At 43.5% G+C, this 18,231-nt stretch overlaps 2 protein-coding genes across 2 annotated transcripts in view; one reads left to right on the top strand and one right to left on the bottom strand.

Moving 5' to 3' along the window:
• The window catches only part of LOC108886033 (chondroitin sulfate proteoglycan 4-like), a 36,415-nt gene extending 28,934 nt beyond the window's left edge, over nt 1–7,481 (top strand). The window contains 14 exon segments of the mRNA XM_051072832.1: nt 70–192; nt 425–607; nt 728–910; nt 1,081–1,257; nt 1,537–1,605; nt 1,608–1,737; nt 1,926–2,057; nt 2,692–2,867; nt 2,975–3,170; nt 3,319–3,490; nt 3,575–3,956; nt 4,076–4,228; nt 4,608–5,189; nt 5,356–7,481. Coding sequence (XP_050928789.1) covers nt 70–192; nt 425–607; nt 728–910; nt 1,081–1,257; nt 1,537–1,605; nt 1,608–1,737; nt 1,926–2,057; nt 2,692–2,867; nt 2,975–3,170; nt 3,319–3,490; nt 3,575–3,956; nt 4,076–4,228; nt 4,608–5,189; nt 5,356–6,456 — 3,759 coding nt within the window. The 3' untranslated portion in view covers nt 6,457–7,481.
• An 815-nt stretch (nt 7,482–8,296) lies between these two features.
• Nucleotides 8,297–17,641, bottom strand: LOC108886032 (sorting nexin-18). The gene is made up of 4 exons (XM_018680637.2): nt 16,344–17,641; nt 15,610–15,903; nt 14,400–14,782; nt 8,297–10,783 (listed from the first exon to the last, which is right to left on the bottom strand). Exons 1-4 carry the CDS (start codon nt 17,111–17,113, stop codon nt 10,560–10,562), a joined length of 1,671 nt encoding a protein of 556 aa, XP_018536153.1. The 5' UTR covers nt 17,114–17,641; the 3' UTR covers nt 8,297–10,559.
• Nucleotides 17,642–18,231: the final 590 nt, after the last annotated feature.

Below are 18,231 nucleotides of genomic sequence, written 5' to 3'. Positions count from 1 at the left end.
CCTGTAATAATAAACCTGGCATATCTCAATAGTATTTGCAAATATGTACTTATGTTTTCTTTTAACCAGGTGGTCCATGAAGACAGCCAGCCATCAGAGATAATTTTTACTGTTCAAAATCCTCCCACTCTGGGCTTTCTTCAGAGGATCTCCCCCATCAGTGACGATGGAGAACCGCAGTACCTGTATCAGGTACAGCCAACTTTACAGCTAACTGTTGGTTTATCAGTTTTCTTTTGCCAGCTACACACTGACAGTGGAAACCAGGTTAATGAGATCACAGACCTAGATCAAAGCCCTACAGAGCTAAGGGCAACACAGAGCTGGGTGATACAAGTGAGCCTTGTACTTGAGCATTTCAGGGTCAAACGATTCACACAGAAATAGCATTTGATGGGTTTGCCCTCTCTGTTCATTCCTGCAGGGCATCAGAGAGCAGACAGCCTCCTTCACCCAGGACAACCTGAACCAGGGATTGATCGTCTACCATCAGCGGGCCGCAGGAAGCACCAACGACTCTGTTCTATTGGAGGCAACCAATGGGGTCACAAAGGTCGGACCTATCAGGCTGGAGATCGATATCATTCCTATCCTGCTGCCACTACAGGTACGGCATGTGTCTCTAGATGTTGATGAACCCCTACAAAAGCAACAATTGAATTTTGATTTATCAGTTAGTTGAGAAAAACAGTCAGACAGTACTTTCTTCTGTTGGTTGATTCTGCAGGTGTCTGACTTGACCCTTGATGAAGGGTCGTCCCTGCCGCTGACCCCTGACATCATCAAGGTCGCCAATCATCACTTCTCGGGCATGAACTTCCTGTATCAAGTCATCATTCCACCGCGAAACGGACACTTGGAGCACAGCCGGATACCAGGGATGCCCATCACTGCTTTCACACACACAGAGGTTTGACTTAAGCACACAAGCACACTGTACATCATATTAATATTTCAAATATCACCAACTGGATTTAATGACACACAAGAGATCATTGTTTATATGACGATATATAGGGCCATGTTAGAATCAATCTGTACGTGAATCTTCTCCACCATTTCTCAAACATTTGTTTCCAGGTGGAACGTGAGTATATCTCATATATCCACGATGGCAGCGACACACAGAGAGACAACTTCACCATCGTGGCCAATCAGACAGAAATCAGGAAGCACAGTTTACCCTGCACCGTTCACATCCGTATCACACCGGTCAATGATGAGACTCCTGTCGTCACAGCCAACCGGGGTCTGAAGGTGGGAAGTGGAGAGGAACTTATGATCAATTTTTTTTTTTTTTTTTTTTTTTTTTTTTTACTTTGAGTAAGGCAGTCCCCACCTTCTTCCAGTCTTTATGCTAAGCTAAGCTAACCATCTCCTGGCTATAGCTTTATATTTAGGGTGTTCTCATCTGACTCTCTGCAAGAAAGCAAATGAGCATTTTTGTTAAAAGCATTTTTGTTCAAATGCATTAAGATTCTTTTAATACCTAAATTTTAGAGTCCTTTTCTTCCATCTTTCCTCTTGTTTCCTCAGGTGTGGGTGGGTTCGGTGACAGAAATCACAACAAATGATCTTAGTGCAGAGGACTCTGACACTCCGTCCTGAGGGGCTTGAGTTTCGTCGTCACACCACCCAGCAATGGCCACCTGGCTCTGAAGAGTGCCCCCTCCAGACACATCCTGAACTTCACCCAGAGTCACATACAAAGTGGACAGCTGGTGTTTGTGCACAGTGGTGAGCAAAGCAGATGTTGTGCTGATTAGTTATTTTTTTAATGAAGTATAGTATAGTCGTATAGTAGAGCATAGTGCACATTAACTTATCTTGTACTGTAATTTCTAGTTTTTATGGACCTCTAAGGTAAAAGATGAGTCTGGATTAAAAAGATGGACGTGGCCTTTGTTGGCTCTCTTCTTGTGTAGGTGCGTTGTCAGGTGGTTTTCACTTCCAGGTGAACGATGGCGTTAACTTTGCCCCCCGTCAGATCTTCAGCACGACTGCCCACTCTCTGGTCCTCACTCTGCAGAGAAACCATCCAATGGAGGTCTACCCAGGTACAACGGCTCACTCAGCCACAGTAAAATCAATTCAAATCTCTGTACTTGGATTATAGATCAAAATGCATTGTTTGTTTCTTAATCTCACTCCTCCAGATAATTTATGAAATGAAACCTGAAAAGGAAAGCTTTCCAAATGGACTGCAGTTAAATAACAATGGCACTGGGTGGCATCACTAGTCTAAGCCTTAGCTCACTGTATTACGTTCTGCCTGCAGAGACTGATTAGCCCAGTCAGTGCCAGGCTGATAGTGCCACCTCACACAAGAGTAAAACAGTTCCAACCTGCAAACATACAAACTTATCAGTGGCTAGTCTTTCTGGTGAAGGTTACAGAAGTGATACTATTCCTACAGTGTATGACAGACATATAATTTATGAAATTTGTGTTGGTCACAGTCATGTTGCACACAAACACACAAGGGCTTGATACATCTCATAGCTTTGTCCTGGCATTGTAAAAGCCCCACAGTTACAGCTCAAAAGAACTCAAAGTATTTGTTTCTGACTTGGCCAAGTTTGTGAAATTTTCAGAAAAACTCACCAAAAAGCATGGAGATGTCCACAGATACCACAGATAATTAAGGATCATTCACTGCCTCCTCTCACTGTGTCTTTGTTACCTTTAAAGGCTCTGTGACACCAATCACTGTGCAGGAGCTTCAAGTGGTAACCAATGACGTCAGCAATATCAGAAGAAAACACTCTGTGCTCTTTGCACTGACTGCTCCTCCTAAACTCGGCCGCCTGGTCCGCCGTATGCCGGACAACTCTACACGTGAAATCTCCACATTCACACAAAGCATGGTAGGATGCTTATATAATACAAAATCAGATGGTAACTGTCCTTTTCTGCACCAAAAGCAGACTTTTTCCTCACTCCCTCCTCATTTCTTCTTGTCCCTTGCTCTCAGGTGAATGATGGAGTTATCTTGTATGATCAGAACAAGCCAGAGTCAGTGGGGTGGTCGGCTGCAGACTCTTTCTCCTTCACTGTGTCCTCTCCTCCTGCTTTCCTTCCTCCACACACCTTCACCATCTTAATCTCCTACCAGGCCAACGAACATCATGACAACACTCAACACAAGACCAGACTACTGAACAACGCAGGTGCTTTTCAACTCAACGCTGTTAACTTTTTGGAATCTCCAGCTACAGCCGGATGAATTCTGAAAGGATAAAGCCAGCTTGGTCACACTGACTCTACTTTCTCTTTCACGAGGAAGAATATACAAACAGTTTGTCTCTTGTCATTCAGGTGCTGTGGTGGCAGAGGGAGGCAGGGTTATTATTGACAGGTCTAAACTCGATGCCTCTAATCTCCTGGGGAAGGTTCCACAGCACCACCGGAAAGACCACGACATCCTGTACCGTGTGATTACTCTGCCACGTCATGGAACTCTGGCAATACGAGGACATAATCTCACCAGGTGCTGGGCTTATTTCTCTGTCTCAGTGTATGTTCTAGGAAAAAATATCCAGACTGACCCTTTAAAATTTTCATCCTTTTCCAGAGACCAACCAGGTTTCTCACAGACCACCCTGAACAAGTTTGGCATCACATACATCCACGACGACTCTGAGACAACGACCGACAGCTTCACCTTCCGGGCTTGGGTGGCTCCCATGGATCTCTCATCCGCTTCCTCCTCACCGTCCTTGTCTGCTTTTCCCTCCGATTCCTCCTCTTCCCCTTCCCCCATTCCCCCTCTATCCTCCTTCTCGTCAGCAGACACAGCTTCTCGACGCCGAGCCAAGGACAGACTGGCGGTGACAGAGATGTTCAACATCACAGTGACGCCGGTCAACGACCAGCCGCCACTCATCAGGAGCAGAGCCCGGAGCATGAAGGTGGTGGTCGGGGAGAGAGTTGTACTTGGCCCAGACAGTCTGCAGGTGAGTGCTTTATCTCAATTCTCACAGCCAAAATTGTTTTTGTTTTTTTTTGTTTTGTGTTTCATTTTGTATATTAAATAGTCTTATAAAACATAATCCTTGACTATCTACATGCACAGGTTGAAGATCATGACACCCCTCCAGAGGAGCTGCACTACCTTGTGATCAGTAAGCCCAACAACGGCTACCTGATGCTGGGGGAAAGACCTGAGCCGGTGACCTCTTTCACCCAGTATGATGTCAACCACGGCCGGCTGCACTTTATACAACAGGTGAAAAGTAACTCTGCATCACAGAGACTGGTTTGGTGTTTATAGAGAAAGCCAAAGACAAGCATGTCCAAATCCTACATATATGACCTTTAAAATCCACTTTTTCTTAGTTCATCATAGTACATCATTGGTCACTGGAGTTTAAGCTACAAAATTATAGCCTTGTCTTAAAAAAGTGACATATATATACATACTTAAAGTTTTTCTTGACTTTCAGGCAGCCATTGTTTTCCATTCATTTTTATGTGGTGTAAAAATCAATTTGCAGAGATTTTAAAGCTCCTTGAGATAATCTGATATTCATTAGCAAGTCATTCATGTGTTCATTCCATTTCTACTCTGTTTCTGTCATCCTTCCACCCTGTGTTCCCTCCATCAGGGTGAGCCCTTGACAGGAGTTTTCTACTTCAATGTAACCGACGGTCATCACCGTCCCCTCTACAAACTGTTTAGTTTAGAGGTGATTAAGCCTTCTGTTTCCCTGGTGAACAACACTGGCTTGTCGTTGGTTCAAGGCAAGACCGCTGTGGTCCTGACAACCAATCAGCTGGCAGCTCAGACCAACGGTCGCAGCAAGGCCAACATCATCTACATGGTCGCCACACACCCCCGCCACGGACGCATCGCTATTAACGACCAGGAGGTCATGACCTTCCGCCACGAGGACCTGCAGTCTGGTCGTGTTGTCTATCACATGACTGATCTCAGCGAATCAGAAGACATCTTCCAAATCTCTGTGTCAGCCTCTTCGCCGGGGGTTGATTATGGAAATGTGACGGCACAGACAGTGAACGTAACTGTGCGGCCTCTGGTCTACCTGAGGGAGCCGGTCAGAGTGCCCAGTGGTATCGCTGTGAAACTGGGGAAAGCCATGATTGATGCTTCTGAGCTGGCGAGACTCAGCCGAGTCGACCCGGTCTTTGAGGTTCTGTCTCCACCGAAACATGGAAAACTAGTCAAGGTAAAGCTGCTGATTGTAACCTTTTGATAAAGTTTAAAGGAATATGCTGGTGTTTTTGCATTTTTCAGCTCATATCCATTCCTGCCAAACATTTTTTCAAAGCATGCCATAAATCTCTCCTCTGCTGTGTGTCTGTTCCTGTATATATATATATATATATATATAGATGACTTATGACCCTAACCGAGCATCAGAGGTCCTGAAGTCATTTACATTCAGAGATGTGGTTCAAGGCCGAGTCGCCATCGAGGAGACTCTCAGTGACAGCGACAACCAGCTCAATGACAACAAATCGGCTCTCACAACAGCTCAAGGCCACACTCCGGCCAGACCTCTCAATGATTCTTTCATCTTCCTGGTGAAGGCTGGAAACGTCCAACCAGCAAAGGGTGAGCTTCACTTCACCATCTTACCCCACCACCAGATGCATCATGGTCCGACTGGCTTAAATAAAGCAGATGGTGCAAGTCGCGAACACACCACAACCCGTCTGCCCACACATAACAAGACTACTACTGGAGGAGGAAGAGGAGGTGGACGAGGGGGATCCACAACGCACGGCGGAGGTGAGATGGGTTTGCCCCCCCACATTTTGTCACCTAAAACACACAATAGAACACAACATAAGTTGAGGCCTCACGGCCGCTGGGGGAACCACACACGCGGTGGGAGTCATGGAGGAAGATCAGGGAGCGGTGCAGAGGGAGCTGGAGGGGGTCACAGTCATCCTTTGCAACCCCACCCTCCTCCTTTCTCAGACAAACACGGTCCTGTGAACCCTCCTGACATCCACCCGGTTCACGTCGAGGTCCTCCCTCGTCCAGCCTCCGACCCCCTCCTCATTATCCTGCCGCTGCTGGCCTGTTTGCTCCTCATCATTATTCTCATGGTTTTGATCCTGGTGTTCCGCCACCGCAAGGAGAAGCAGCGGCTGCGGCTCATCCAGGAGCTCGCTGCGGTGACATTACCTGCCGAGCGCAGCCCTTACCTGGGCCAGCCAGAGCGGAGCATGGCGATGCCATCCGTGGTGGTCACCCCGCTTGGCCCTGCAAGCTGCCCTACCTCACCGAAGGTATCCATAAGTTCCAGGAGGAGGAGTCTGGCCCCAGGGATGACCTTCTGGGGGCCATTTGAAGCTGATGGAGCTGATGGGAATATCAGAGGTGGTAACAATAATGAAAGAGAAAATATTACTGCAGGTTTCAAGACCTCTGAGGGCTCTAGGTCCCCTGCTCCATCTCTTAAAGACAACCAGTACTGGGTTTGATGGAAGTAATTCAAAGAAAAACTGTGCCTTTTTAGTGTGAAGGGTATTTATGGCATATGTCTACTCTTCAGGGGACATCTGTGGCCATGAGGAGAAAAATACACACATTAGTTGAAGAAATTGTTCCATTTTTGTAGAAAATGTATGATGGCCATCACATTTAACTAATTTGACTGAATCAACTTGAATTTAACACATCTTTGGTGTAGTAACAACCTACTGACAGTGTTATTTCATCTGTAAGACATTGCCCAGCTACATAGGAGGTGTTAGGTATTATTCAAAAAGTCGATTACTACTGCTTAGGCTGCTGATTGCCATTGTTCTTTTGGATTTTTCAGTTTTTGCACAAATTTACTATAAAAGCGTGACAACCACTATTAGTTCCATTATGTAAAAATAACATTTTTGTAACCAACACTCTCGTACTGATTCCTCAAAATACTGGTTTCAACTTAAATAGTGATGACAATAGCATTATAGTTTTCGAACTGTTGAAAAAAAGAAGTGAAACATAGACTGAGGTTTATTGTAGTTACTGTATATTGTCAGATTTGATGTAGCTGAATTTTGAGTTAGCTCAAATGTGAGTTAGTAGTGTAACTGGTAACTGCCATCTCTCACCTTCGATACTGTAACTTTTAACTGTACAGAGTTGATGTGTTATTTCTTCAGGACCTTGTATGTCAGCTGGTAGATCATAGTGTTGTTTGTACATGTGACTAAACGTACTGTAGATTCAAAATCCTTTTCCTTTTTTATACCATTTACCACTCATGCACAGGTGTCATTCACTACTATTCTGCACTTTTCTCTTACTTTGTCTGATTTTTTTACAGCTCAAGACTGCGAGCTGTCATGTAACTGTGTCTGTCACTACAGTATTAACAATCCATAGTGAGGTATAAATACATAGGAAACTTTCTCAGTTCTGGATCGACTTCAGCATAGGACATGCCATTTTTGACCCTTTTTATGCCTGCATCTGTTTGCCATGCACTGTGAAAGATTTATTTTTAATAAAAGATATTTCTTAAAGTCTAGTGTGTGTTGAGCTCAATCACGCAAACACACTCAATAGCCAATGAAGATGAAAAACTAAGATAGAGGATCCAAATTCATCTTCTTTGACTTGGAGTGGCTGAAGATTTTCATTTTGTGCAAAGTTTTTTGCTCTGTTAATGACTAACAGCAACAAGCTGTCCAAGCAGTTGACAGTTACATAAACCCACTTATAGGTTGTGTGTAACTTGCAAATGTAGGCTTCAGCCAGCAGAGCCACTTAACAGTCGAAGACAAAAGTCCATACACAAAACAACTTTCCAGAAGCTTTTTGACCCTTCTATGCACTGCAACACTTGCAGCATACTGGTTAATTAAAGTCTGGTTAATCAAACAAATTAAGTGGTTGCAAATGTTTCAAATTACCCTAATGATCAGCCTAACCACCAGGTAGTACTACTCTGATACTCTGATACTTAAAACTTCATGTCAGCGTTTGGAGAGTGCAAAAGCAGGAGAGCTTTGTTTTTTGCATGTGGAGGAAAATATGTACCCCCCAATGTTTAGAATATTGTCATGAACAAAAAGAACTGGTTAGTTGAGAATAATAAATACTAATCAATAAAAGTGATTGCTGAAATGAAGTGAAGAAGAAAATTAAAACATAGAGGAGAGGAGAAAGAGGCAAGTCTAAATAATGGAGGGCCTGTGGCTGCAGTAACCTGACCTGCAGTCTGTGAACTCTGGTATCAGATATCAGGGACCAGACTGTTGCTGCCTCCACAGGAAAAACAAGTGATAACATGTTTCGCTAAGGAAAAACTATGCACTGCCGACACACAGAATACAATTTATTTTTTTTACACTTGCCAAACTTCACTAAATATATGTCATATTTAAATAATAATTTTTACATATTTTGAGAAAAGCCAGAGGAATGGCACCCCAGACTTTTTAACAAGTGAGAAAATGAATATAAGAAAATATTACTATTAAATGAACGACACAAAACTGGTAAAGTGAAACTATAAGTTATATTTTAGGAAAACAGTCAACAATAAGCTTGTGTGGAAATAAATGACTGAAACACATTCTACTTTCATGTATTTACTGAAATGTTGTCCCACCATGTTACATTAAAAGTGTTAAGAGACATTTTCATCATAGTAAATTATGTGTTTCTGAAAACAAACAAACAGAGAAAGCTGTTGAGAACAACATCCAGGCTGGTGGTTCACCCTATTATAAACCTCTGAAGTAAACTCCCAGGAGAGGAATGTCAAGTTACACCTTAAATCAAAACATTTACCAGAAATACTACATGAGCATAAAACTGACAGCACTAGATACTGTAACTGTTACAGTGTAAAAACCATTGTAATGCATTCAGTTGATTATCTCAGTTGTCAATGCTTCATTTTTCCTATTTCTTTTGGGAGCATATCGGTTAAATTTACCAGATCATGAACTTCCCTCTGGCTGTTTGATACATGCTCATCTTCAAACTCTCCTGCTGATCATATTAAGGAGCTGCTCTATGAGTGAGGCTCATTAAATCAATACAGGATATTGTCTGTTGAAAGTTTTGAGAATATCACCTTTTACTGAAAAGGCCTGGTTGCTGAAATTTTGCAAACCCAACAATGGTATCTTTTGACAACAAAAATGCTGTAATCAGCTGGTGACTCACGGCAAACTGTGAGCTTATTTTGGTTACTGATTGGTTTAAAAGAATGTTCTGAAGTAGCAGGCTTGCATATAGTGAAGGGAAACCAACCTTAAAGCCACTATGTACAGACAAAAAAATTTCTGACTTTGGCGCCCCCTGGTGGGAGTATCAAAAAAAGACACTGGTACACTATAGAGCAATATCTGCCCCCAATCCACCTCAGTGACACTGACATGAATGAGCTAAAAGCAAGACAGTAACTGCACCAGTTTTCACCATGATTGTCTAATTTTTGTTAAAGAAAAAAGAATGTCCTCAAGTAAATAAGAATGTAGAATACTATAATCAACACACAGTGGCTTTAAACTAGAAGATCTGGGTTCAAAGGCTCCAATGCCAGAAAGCACTGAAGTATCTGTACCCTGAGCCTGACCTCTGACCTCCCTGGAGTGAGGGAAAGCAGAAAGACAGATGTTTTCAGTAAAACATCCCAAAGAAAAAAGAACTGTAGGGCTTCTTCTGAAAACAAGCGGACAGTCAGTCAGAAAAATAAAACCAGTCCGAGCTCAATCCACTATTGTTTTAGGTCAGGCAAGGCACAAAGTTTTTGTTTTCCAAAGTAAAATGTAGAATAACCCTGGGGTTCAAATTATAATGTAGCAAAGATGTGGCAGCATTTGAGTTGTGTGAGAGATGTTAGACATCAGAAGTAGTTCAAATTTCAAGCTGTAATAAAAATCCAACTACTAAACTGAATCAACGGAGTAGAGTATGCCCATTTTGCCTCTTCCCATATTCACAAACAATCACTTGCATACTGTTATGTCCCATCAAAACAATACTGAGCAGGTAATTCAAGTAAAAACAATGACGTATACTGTAGAGATTATAACAAATTAAATTCATTCAGTCCAGTCTTTAAATCTTTAAAAGATCCAGTTTAAGTGATTTACTTATATTTGTATTGGGTTACCGTGTTCCCCGATGGAGGGTTTCCATGAAGTGGTGAGGCAGTGGAGGCATGGAGAGATCACATGACCCTCAAACTGAGAGAGGAGTGCAGTTCCCTCGTAATGAGAGCAGCTGTTTTTAATATCTGCGCAGTCCCGCTGAGTTGCAAGATGTGCCTGGAGTGTCAGCAAAATCCCTGTTACTGGTACATTCATCAGAGCTGTCCAGATAATACAAGAAGTTGTCATTCCACAGTCCAATGGCCTATATTTTTCTACAGAGTGGTATATTTCTTCCAGCACTTGTACCAGGCCCAATATCCATCAGAACACAAGTCTCCAAGGTTTTCTCTCTTGCAGGATGGTAAGGTGTTCTCCATTACTAGAGGACAAACCCATCAATCACCCCTGTCTGCTTCCCTCTTCAGGCCTCCCCCGACTTCCTGAAGGCCTTTGTAGTCCAACTTCTCCCTCTCTCCCTACTACTCGTCGTCGTATCTCTGAAGCGCGTCCTCCAGCTTGGCCGTGATCTTCTGGAAGAAGCCGATCTGCTGACGGAGATGATGCTGCATCTGCGAGCGGAAGTCCCGTACGCGTGTGCGGTGGAAGTGCTGGATCTCCGCCAGCGTGGCGCAGGAAATAATGTTGCAGCGGTCATGGAGCTCACCTTCCTGCTTTGGACAGTCTTTCACCTTGGTCAGTGCACCTGGAAGAGGACAGGGGAGGGAAAGAGGCAGAAGACAGAAATTGTGGCAGGTATACTAGTAAATCTGATCTTATTATTGCTTTTACAGTAAGAAAGCTATTTCATTAAACATGAAGCTAAAGCTAGGACATGGTTAGCTTAACTTAGCACCAAAAAAAGCACAACTTCTTGTTTTCATCTTTTTTTTGTAAAAATTACATAACAATATATAATAACTATAATAATATATAATATATAATAACTAGTAAGCTTTAGAAGTGCTGGCAAGGGGACTTGTTACCTTTGGGCAGAGCTAGGCTAGCTGTTTCCACCTGCAAATGCTAAATTAAGCTAACAGTCTTCTGGCTGTAGCTACATTTTTAATGAACAGACATGAGAGTGTTATGAATGTGCTCATCTAATAAAAAAAAACTATTAAACTATTTCTTTAACATTATCTACCATGAGCAGAGATTTTAACCACCTGTATGTTTTTCTCTTCTGTTAGAAGGGCCTGTAACATATAAAAAGCAAACTGCTGGGCTGGCTGGGAGCTACAGTTTTTTGAATGCAAACAGATTAATTGTTGTTTAATCTTACAGTATGAACAGTAAAGTGCAGGAACACATTTACTTTTTTGCAATACAGCTGAAAGAAATCCTCAGTGCGAGAGCATTCAGATACAGAAACTAGCAGCTAGCCCACAAGTGACGCCGGGAATTTAAAAAGAAATTTATAGGAAAAGAGGAAATGAAAGCAGCAAACAGTTTTTAAATCTTTAAACCAAATTATAAACTAATAAAATCCACAATTAAAAAGATTTAAGAAGAGACAGTTTTTGACCTCCACCCAAATTCTCCAAGCTGACCTCAAGTCTGATAAGGACGTTGTTTTCATACTACAGAAATGAACTGATTATTGCATACTTTTTCCACTTTTTTCCTTAAGTTTCCCAACGCCCAGTTGTGACTCAGACATTTGAGGGGAAGTAGTACAGTTCAGACAGACAAGACAGATGAAAAACAGATGAGGAGGAACATGGCAGCATATGGAGGAAATGACAAGCTAGTTGGTAGCCTGGTATGACTCTCATTCCTAACCTTGTCGACCTACTCTCTAGATTGTAGATTTCTCTCTACATCCCACATACACACACATTGAAAACACACACCAGCACAATCACAGTGGACTGAAATTAACTTGGACTTTGCTCTCCTTGCTGCCAAGGTGATTATGGAGCTGTAATCTGAACTCTTGTACTGTTGGCTGGTGGGAAACTTGTACAGCTCTGTAGCTATCTGAATCCCCTCACACACACATACACATTCACACACCCCTCCCCTCTTCTTCTTCCTTCTTCTCTTCAACCACCAAGAGGAAGGAGGAAAAGAGGGAGAAGAAAAGAGGAGGAGGGGAAGCTAATCCTGAGACTGCTCCATTTTGCATTCCTGCAGTCCCAGGGAAACACAGTACAAGAGGCCCAGGAATCTCCGCTCATTCAAATCAGATGTAGCCTTTGGACCCCACAGAGAGAACGAGCAAAGACAAGATGATACTGTAAAGAGACATTTGGGTCAACAAAGCTGTCCCCCTTAAGTGCCTAGCAACTGTTTTTCTAGCTTTTATGCACTGCAATGTTGCCATGCCTTTGTAATTCTGTTGTTACTGGAGAACTGCTCTGCCCCAGATGAGATAGATGAATATTTGTGGAATGTGGAGCTGCTGAGAGAAGAATGAAGGTCAATAGCTTTGAAAATGTAAAACCTCTGGAATCTAGTTTCCTTTGATATGCTGTGTCAAAAGAGTGTACTCCAATGGTTTATTTAGTTCAGAAAAGCTTCTAGAACAGCAGATTTCTCATTTCCCCTGAGCATTCTCCCAATGAGAGTCCTCCACTAAATCAACTGTTATGGAAACTGTGACTAAACCAGCCATCTTTTGTTAAAGGTAGTTATTTCACAACTATGACAGAAGTGCAGGCTTTGCATTTAGACGATGTGTTCATGGCTGTTACTCCGCAGACACCCGTATGGCAGCAGCGATGGATTACTCAGAGTCTGTGCTTTCATCTTTCAGCCTGGACTGAAATCTGAGCCAAAGATTCCCTTTGTATAATTCATAAACTTGTTTATCAGTGTGTTTGCAACCATTCAGTCGTCCAATATGTTTTTTTCGACTTGTTGGTTAAGTCTACTTTTTGACAGATTTCAAACAGAAAGAAAGGCAGACTGCTGTTCCGCTTCCTACCAAGAACCATATTTGTTTTCTCAAAAAGCACTGGTAGCTAAGGTTTCCTGAAATAAAACCATGCTCTACCCAAGAATGATGACAATGCTTTGTGCGACTATGAAAGCAGAAATGATGCTATCATATCATGTAACATTACTATGAATTCCCATGAGATATGTTTGGTTACGTTTTGGGTCAGTTTCCATGGACAATCAGGTAAAATCATTTCATTTCAGTTAAAGCTGTGATGAATCTATTTGGTGAAGATTCAGGAAAGGTTTTCATCATGTTCTGTTTAGTTATAGTAATAATACAAATCAGCACAAATTTCCCATGAGATCACATTCCACAGAGGTCCATATTAATAGCAATTTCACTTATTACGTAAGTTCAGAAATCTCAGGCTTATTACTCCAAATTCAAATAGTAGGATCAGTGTCTTTCAGTGTAACAGAAGTGAGGGAGATGTTTGTATTAAGAGAAGAGGTCTGTGCTCTCTGGGGGGACAGAAAAACAACATGCTATTTGTCAATCAAAGTAGGTGAAGTCCCGTCAGTCACAGAGACCATTGGGATTCAGGCTGTGTTTCCATAGTTCGGAGCTCTGATTGTATCTAGAGAACAGAGCTCAGCGGACTATAGAAACAGTGCCTCTGGGTTTGGCAAACGTCAGGACTTTGCGTGCCAGGACCAACTCCCTCCTCCCAACCTGCAGGGAACTAACAAGCTAACTCCTCTGCAAGTCCTTTGTATGTGTCTGTGATGAGTGTGTGTTTCTGTGTGTTTTCAAATGAACGAGTACAGGCTCTCGCAGTACCCAGAGAGTTACAATGGACCGGCAATGGGTTTCAGTTTTCGACCCAGATTGACACTGCGCTTTCAGTAAATGAAAACAGATGTTGCCCTTGGTTTGGAAACAGTCAGAATCTGGGTTTTAGTGTATTGTCTGTCCTTTATATGATTAATAGATAGCGAGGCTGTGCGCTGGACGCCTTTTAGAGACATCATTAATTATTTTTTTTAATGCAAGTTAAAATAAATCTGAGAGTCTCTTGTTTCACAGATTACTGTCTGCTGGACGGCGAGAAGCCTGGATTCAAACCCTTCATGACTGCAACCCTCCACCCTGCAGAGGCATCCATGAGTAAGAGTCCTGGCCACTCAGTCCTTACCGGCTCCATTTGAAGCTAACCACTCAAAGTATGCTAGATCCTGCATCTGATTACTTTCTTATAAGCACAGTGGAGCTTTAAGGCATTTTTTTGTCAGTATGTAACTCCTCTCACATATGTCTGTCATTGCTTGTGCAAAATTGCATGAAAATGTGTTCAGTGTCACTCAAAATTCTGTTGGGTTTATGCTACTGTGTATGGCAAACACTGTGTATGAACACACACACACTTTCCCACCTTTTTGTACATGGATGATGTCAGGAAAGTTGGCCAAGTGTCCTCTGTAGAGGTCCAGCAGGTCAGAAATGGGATCCAGGTCCTGGCGCGGCTGCTCAGCGAAATACTCCCCTATCGCCTCGTAGGCCTCGCCAGTGTAGGCGATGGCCTTGTTCAGGCCCGCAGAGTAGGCCTGCTGGTCCAGCTCGAATGCCTGCCCCAGGAGTTTGAAGGACTGTCCCACTTTCTGATACTCCTTCTTGAACCCTGCCATCTGCTTGCGGGCGAACTCGTTGATGGTGGTGTTCACAATGACGATGTTCTCATCCATCCTCTTGGTGAAGGTCTTGAAGCCTTCGATTTTGCTCTCGACCTCCTGGAGGTCCAGAGGGACATCAGGCGTACTGACGGAGCAATGTGGGATAAAGACGTGTCATTTCTGACCTTGTGGCTTCATTTTGAAAGTCCTTAATGAATCATTTTTAACTAATGCATTACATCATTTATATTACACAAACTTGTGAGAGCAGATTATTCCTCTGCTCTGCTTATCTCTCTTTCACTATCAGGCACTCCCAGTGATGAAAGCCTTTAGTTACAGCATACTGAAACAAGGAAAATTGATAACAGTGTCTTTCTAGAGGGCAAATAACCTCAGTGGTTACTTTTATTTGTTATACTTTATGTTATAAAGTGGATGGACAAAATAACTGGAACACTTTATTTATATTTCACCACAAATTATTTTTACCTTGTTGACACACCATCAGCAAAAATATAACATCCCCTGTACATCGCTAATTTGCAATGTTTGGAACATTGTGTAAAGTGCTGTAATGTATTGTTTTGGGTGTACACTTTTCCTCAAGCAGCTCCTTTATACTTCTACTTTAGCTGGTGATTGCCTGCATGTCTCTAGCGATTGTGCGGGACGTTAATACTCAGTGCTTGGTTATAAATGTGGCACAAGCATGTAACAGTGATGACAGTAGAGCCATGGGAATAATGAAAGAAATGACGACCTCAGAAAGAAGAACTACACGCAAGTGCCTGACAAACCTGGTGTTTTAAATGGATCAAACATTTCTGAAATTCAACCAAAGCTGGAAATATCTGGAATCTACAATCATCTACGGCAGTTACTTATTACATTATAGGCTGTGGAAGTCTGTATCAAAACAATGACTCTGAACAACTTGAACCTGCAGCCTCTGCTGTGCTAAACTCCTACCTGATTGTGAGGAAGAAATTGGCACCGACCAGCTCGTCCCTCTCCGCCTTCCTCTTGCCCTGCTTCCAGGCCTTCTCGTCCGCCCCGCATGTTAGGAAGTGCTGGAAGACGTCACAGCGCGCCAACACGGGGTGGCTGGTCATGTGGTTCATCCACCAGATCAGACCCTTCCTCCTCTTAGAGATAAAGTCCTCCTCGAAGCGCCCGGTGGCCTGCTTCTCCGGCAGGTGGGGCACGGAGATGACGGGGAAACGCTCCACGAGGCGAGCGTACAGCCAGTCGAAGTGTTTGTACCTGTGGGGATTGGGGGAAGCAGTGGGACAAGTAGGGGGATGAGAGGGGAGGAGAGGGTTGGGTAAGTGGGAAATGTGAGGTAAGTGGCAGGAAATTGTAGTGAAAAGGGAGGAGGGGGAGCAAATGTAGAACTTTTTCCCAGCAGAGCCAAGTGGAAACTGAAATGTAAGTGAGGAAATGTTGGTTTGAGGTGACAGACCTACTGACAGAAAACAATGTGAAAGGTGCAGAGGGAATCTTTGAGAGGAAAGGGGAGATTTCTGAGGGCTCCAGAGGGCAAAAGGCCACAGTCAAGTCTGTTCTTACTATTCTGTGGGAATAACTGTGGGCAAAGGAAGAACCACAGAAACATTTATGTTAAGTGGATGGGGGGGGGTAAGCCCCTAGAGAGAGAAGAGGAGGATGAGGAGGAGGAGGAGGAGGAGGGGGAGAGCCTGTACCTGCGGTTGACTTGTACATTTGTGTGCGTCGGGGTCAGGCCATAGGACATGTAGCTCTTCATGCCTTTGAACTTTGTCTGCTTGGTGGGGTCATCGATGGTGCATGTGAATGGGTACGGGTCCTCCTGCCACTCTGGCCCGTGCTTCCCCATCACCACACAGATCCTGTCCCCGTCTTTCACAAAAGCAGAGGCCTCCCCGAGCAGGAAGGCCTCCCCTCCAGACTTGACAAAGGTGGAGAACCTGTTGAGGTTCCTCCCTACCGTGGCCGAGCTCTTGGCCTGCTGCTGGTGCTGCTGGGAGCTCCCACGCCTCGCGGGCAGGGAGGTGGTCACCGGGTACAGTGGGGGCGTGCCGCCAAGACCCTGAGGCACGTCGGTGGCAGGAGAGCTGTCGTCCCAGTCATCGTCCCAGTCATCGTCGCTGCCCTGACTGGTGTGGAAGCTGCCTCCGCCACTGCCACCACTGCCTGCCCCGAGTCCCCTCTGAGACTGGGAGTCAGAGGATGTGAAGGAGGTCTGGGTGGGTGGCAGGGCTTTGGTTTTGGGTGAGGAGAAGCCATTGTTGTTGGTGTTGGAGGTGATGTGGTCCCTGATGATCTCCACATAGGAGGCAGGGAAGAGGCCAGCCTCCCCCCTACTGTTCTCCCCCTCCAACCAGCCCTCCAGCTCCTCCTCGCTGAACAGAGTCACCAGCTCATTCTCTGATATGGAGATCTCTCCTGGGTTTTCAGAGTGGAAGTCGTACAACACTTTGGCCCTCAACGCCATAATTTAATATTACTAGTATTACTTGTGTCTTTTTTCTGTTTCAGTGTCCTGTTTTTCACAATAAAGTTGCTCAAGAACTTGCTTTTTGCGGATTAAACCGTTAAGATCTTTGTGGAACTTGAATGAGATTTAGATCACGCAGCGGCAGTAGCGACAGCAAAAAAAGGGACTATTTTTTCCCCACTTCAGTCAAAATCAAACAGGCTTGTCCCCGAGATCCATGCATAAAAGAACAAGAACAGAAACACAGAGCCTTGTACCCGACACCCACCTCCTCTCTCTCCACTCCTCTCTGCGGGTTCAAATATCATTTGTTTCCATACAGAATTTAATCCAAGTCGGAAAACGCAGATGAAACCTGCCTTTACGGGAGATTTTCCTTTCCAGGAGAAGATGCCGGTAAAAGTTTCAAATTGACGAACTTGGCGACGACTGTGTGGCCGCTTTTACTCCTCCACATAAGCCGGGGGGGAGAAGTCCTTCTTTTTCCTCCTCTCCCCGAGATGCTTGTAAGTTAAAGGCACCAGTGCTAACACGTAGTAGACTGGCTGACTAATGGAGGGTGGAGCCAGGAGCAAGTTCAGTCAAGTCACTGAACTCATACATGGAAAAAACCTACATAAACCCCCATTTTAAAGCCCCATCTTCAGACATCAACTTATAAATACGTCTTCTTGTTATACGGTCATTAACACGTCATCAACTGGACAGGAAATCTTTAAATAGCCAAGCTAAAATAGTATACACACACACACACACACGCATATATATATATATATATATATATATATATATATATATATATATTTATATATATATATATATATTATGTATGTATATATATATATATATATAGAGAGAGAGAGAGAGAGACCAAAATTATTATTCAAAGCGGAGTATATTTTATAGCAAAACGTAAAAACGCTCTGCTTTGAAGAGAACTTTAATTATGGTTTTATGCAGCTTTAATTAATCCATGGTCTTACAAATAAATGACTCCTTTTCATCCCAAAATTCCTCCCCACTGAGGTTTATCATTGGTTTACTATAATACAATTAAAGGAATGACTTTAACATAGTACTGAATGGGCAAAATTACCCCAGTACAAATCCAGCTC

Source organism: Lates calcarifer, linkage group LG9 (genome assembly GCF_001640805.2).
Source record: "Lates calcarifer isolate ASB-BC8 linkage group LG9, TLL_Latcal_v3, whole genome shotgun sequence".
Taxonomy (NCBI): Eukaryota; Metazoa; Chordata; class Actinopteri; family Centropomidae; genus Lates; species Lates calcarifer.
The sequence above is the reverse complement of the archived record's forward strand: the minus strand, read 5'-3'. Positions and strand labels throughout refer to the sequence as shown.